We start from the raw sequence: 2,668 nt of genomic DNA, 5'->3' as shown, positions 1-2,668 counted from the left end.
GAGCTGAGTCTGATCAAAAATTGATTTCTTAGAAATTAATTTTATAAAGAAAAGTGATTCCATTATTATTTTATTTTAATAGGAGCTACATGTACGCCAGATCCCCAGTCCCATTCTTCACCCTCTCCTCAACCTATGGACAGATATTGTTCTCCTTCGGGAGCCTCATCTCTCTCTCCTTCTGTTGCTATTAACTCATCTCCAGTAATCTCAAGCAACAAGAAAGCATTCTCCAAGTCTCCCATGATTTGCCTCATACGTGCTAGTGTCCGTCCCACCCCACCCTCCAGTCCGTCTGCCATTTCTAATTCCTCACCTTTTTCAAATAAGTCAATGAATGCTGTTGAGCAGCTTAAGCAGCTCTCACATAACAAAGTGAAGAGGAAGAGAAAGAGAGAGCATAGTTCCACTGGTATTGTTACCAGGTCAAAGATAAAGAGAAGATTAACAAGCTCAATGGAAGAGACCACCAATGCAAGCACCAGCACTTCTGATTCATTGACCAATGCTTCTAATACAGCTCCTATCTCTTCAACCAGTCCTCCTATCTTTATTGCTAACTCTAATTCAACCAGTCCTGCAGCTAGTGCTCTAACCAGTGTTAGTCCATCAATAAATTCTGCTTTACCCAGTGCCTCTACCAGTGTTTCATCCAACATTCCAACCTGTATTTTGTCCAGTTTTCCCCCCAATATTCCAACCAATATTTCATCCAGTGCTTCCCCCAATATTCAAAGCAGTGTCTCTACCAGTATTTCCCCCAATATTCCAACCAGTATTTCATCCAGTGCTTCCCCCAATATTCAAAGCAGTGTCTCTACCAGTGTTTCCCCCAATATTCCAGCCAGTATTTCATCCAGTGTCAGTGCTCCTCCTTCTCCTAGACTGTTCCATGGTAAGCAGTGCTTCATTAGACTCCCATTGATGAAGAAGCCACTCACTAAACTTTACTCCTCAGTTCCTAGGCTCTGTGTTGAAAAATTAAAAAACATTCCCTCATTTGTAGACAAAGGCAGCACTGGAACTCAATCTCCTATGTCTCTTTCCACTTTATTGTCTCATACTCCTCCTGCTAAACCCTCTCGACTATCATTGCCAATAACTAGATCATCTAAAGTGAAATCAGTTTGTATTCAAAGACACTCTGCCTCCTCTTCAGTTTTGTGTCCATCTTCTTCTCCACTAGTGCAGCAACAGGGCTCCTCCTCATCTCCTCAAACCAGATCACCATCCTTCCCTGTCCTTTTATCATTACCAGCTTCTCCCTCTGGCTCCCTATCCAGCTCCTCCTCTATTCCTCACTCTCAGTTATCTTCACATCAAAACTCACCCACTCCTTCCCTCTCCTGTCCTGTATCAGTATCAATTACTAAAGACCAAGTGACAAGATCAAGAGGACGTATTCTTAAAAGATCATCACTCAATGGTTCTGCTAGTGGTCCTTCTCATATTATAGGACGTGGGTCGTCCCGTCAGTTTGGTAATACCAGTAAAGTATCAGGAGGTGGTCCTGTTAATAAAGATACTGGTACTGCTGGAGCCAGTGGGAGAGGAGGGAGGGCTAAGAGGAACAGTGACAGTTTTAATGGAGACTCACAGTCTTCAGATGAGAGGAGGCCAAAGAAGAGAAGAGGTGTTGTATCTGATGATGTCAGGCCTCCTAATATAGTAGACTGGTCCTGTGCCCTCTGTAATCTTGGTAATAATGCTAGTGAGCTCAGTTATCTGTATGGACCTTTAAACAATGTTAACAACAGAACAGAAGGTACAGTGTAATGCACATATACATGCATGTATGATTATCTGATTATAAATTATTTGTTTCTATGTGTATAGATGTATGGACCCATTGGAAGTGTGCAGTGTGGGCATCAGGTGTGTATTTTGATGGTGATGAGCTAAAAGGATTATCTGAAGCTATTGAAGAAGGACAATCATTAGTAAGTCTCTCATTATTAGTATACAGTGTTGGTTTATCTTACTCTCACTCTCTCTCTCTCTCAGGTTTGTTGTAAGTGTAATAAATCTGGTGCTACAATTATATGTCATCTTCACTCTTGCAAGAGACCTTATCATTATCCTTGTGCTGTACAAGAAGGTTAGTATCACTGTCAGTGATCCAATGATTATAAATACTGGATATACACAATAATGAGCCTCATTAATGCATTTAGTTAGGCAGTTCGCATTGGCAAAATAGTATCATACATTTATTGATTCTTTATTAAATGTTTTTTTCTTTTATTTGTTAGGTTGTCATTTCAATCAGAGTCAGTTCATTGTTACTTGTCCAGCTCACTCTACACCAACAGATCTTTAAATTATTATTATACTGACTGTATACACATACAAACACACAGACATTGTCTCTCTCTTTATCTTTCCTCTTGTTACACATTAAGGAGTGTTCCTTATAGTCATAATCATTGGCTTAATAAAGTAATGGTGAAATTAATAGTACATTGCAAATACAAACAAATACTTGGAAGTGGCATTAAAGAGTAGCAATAATTTTTAGTAGCTATAAATAATACAAATACACTAGAACATTAAATTGAACTATCACAATTCACAACTACCTACTTGTTAGGTTTTGTATTGTAGAGAGTTACATTATGTTGCCTTCTTAACAATCTCTTCTTAATGCTTGGTCTTTGAGATCCTCTAC

The 2,668-nt window shown here is 39.3% G+C and overlaps 1 protein-coding gene across 1 annotated transcript; it reads left to right on the top strand.

The window, feature by feature from the left end:
• Window positions 1-88: 88 nt before the first annotated feature.
• Window positions 89-2,458, top strand: LOC105315659 (uncharacterized threonine-rich GPI-anchored glycoprotein PJ4664.02-like). The gene is made up of 4 exons (XM_011410377.2): window positions 89-1,765; window positions 1,837-1,940; window positions 2,005-2,098; window positions 2,253-2,458. The coding sequence occupies exons 1-4, from the start codon at window positions 136-138 to the stop codon at window positions 2,318-2,320; spliced, it is 1,896 nt and encodes a 631-aa protein (XP_011408679.2). The 5' UTR covers window positions 89-135; the 3' UTR covers window positions 2,321-2,458.
• The last annotated feature ends 210 nt before the right edge of the window (window positions 2,459-2,668 follow it).

The sequence above is a fragment of the Amphimedon queenslandica genome, unplaced genomic scaffold, assembly GCF_000090795.2.
Source record: "Amphimedon queenslandica unplaced genomic scaffold, v1.1 AMPQUscaffold_8981_Cont19080, whole genome shotgun sequence".
NCBI lineage: Eukaryota > Metazoa > Porifera > Demospongiae > Haplosclerida > Niphatidae > Amphimedon > Amphimedon queenslandica.
This window is presented reverse-complemented; position numbering and strand designations above follow the sequence as displayed.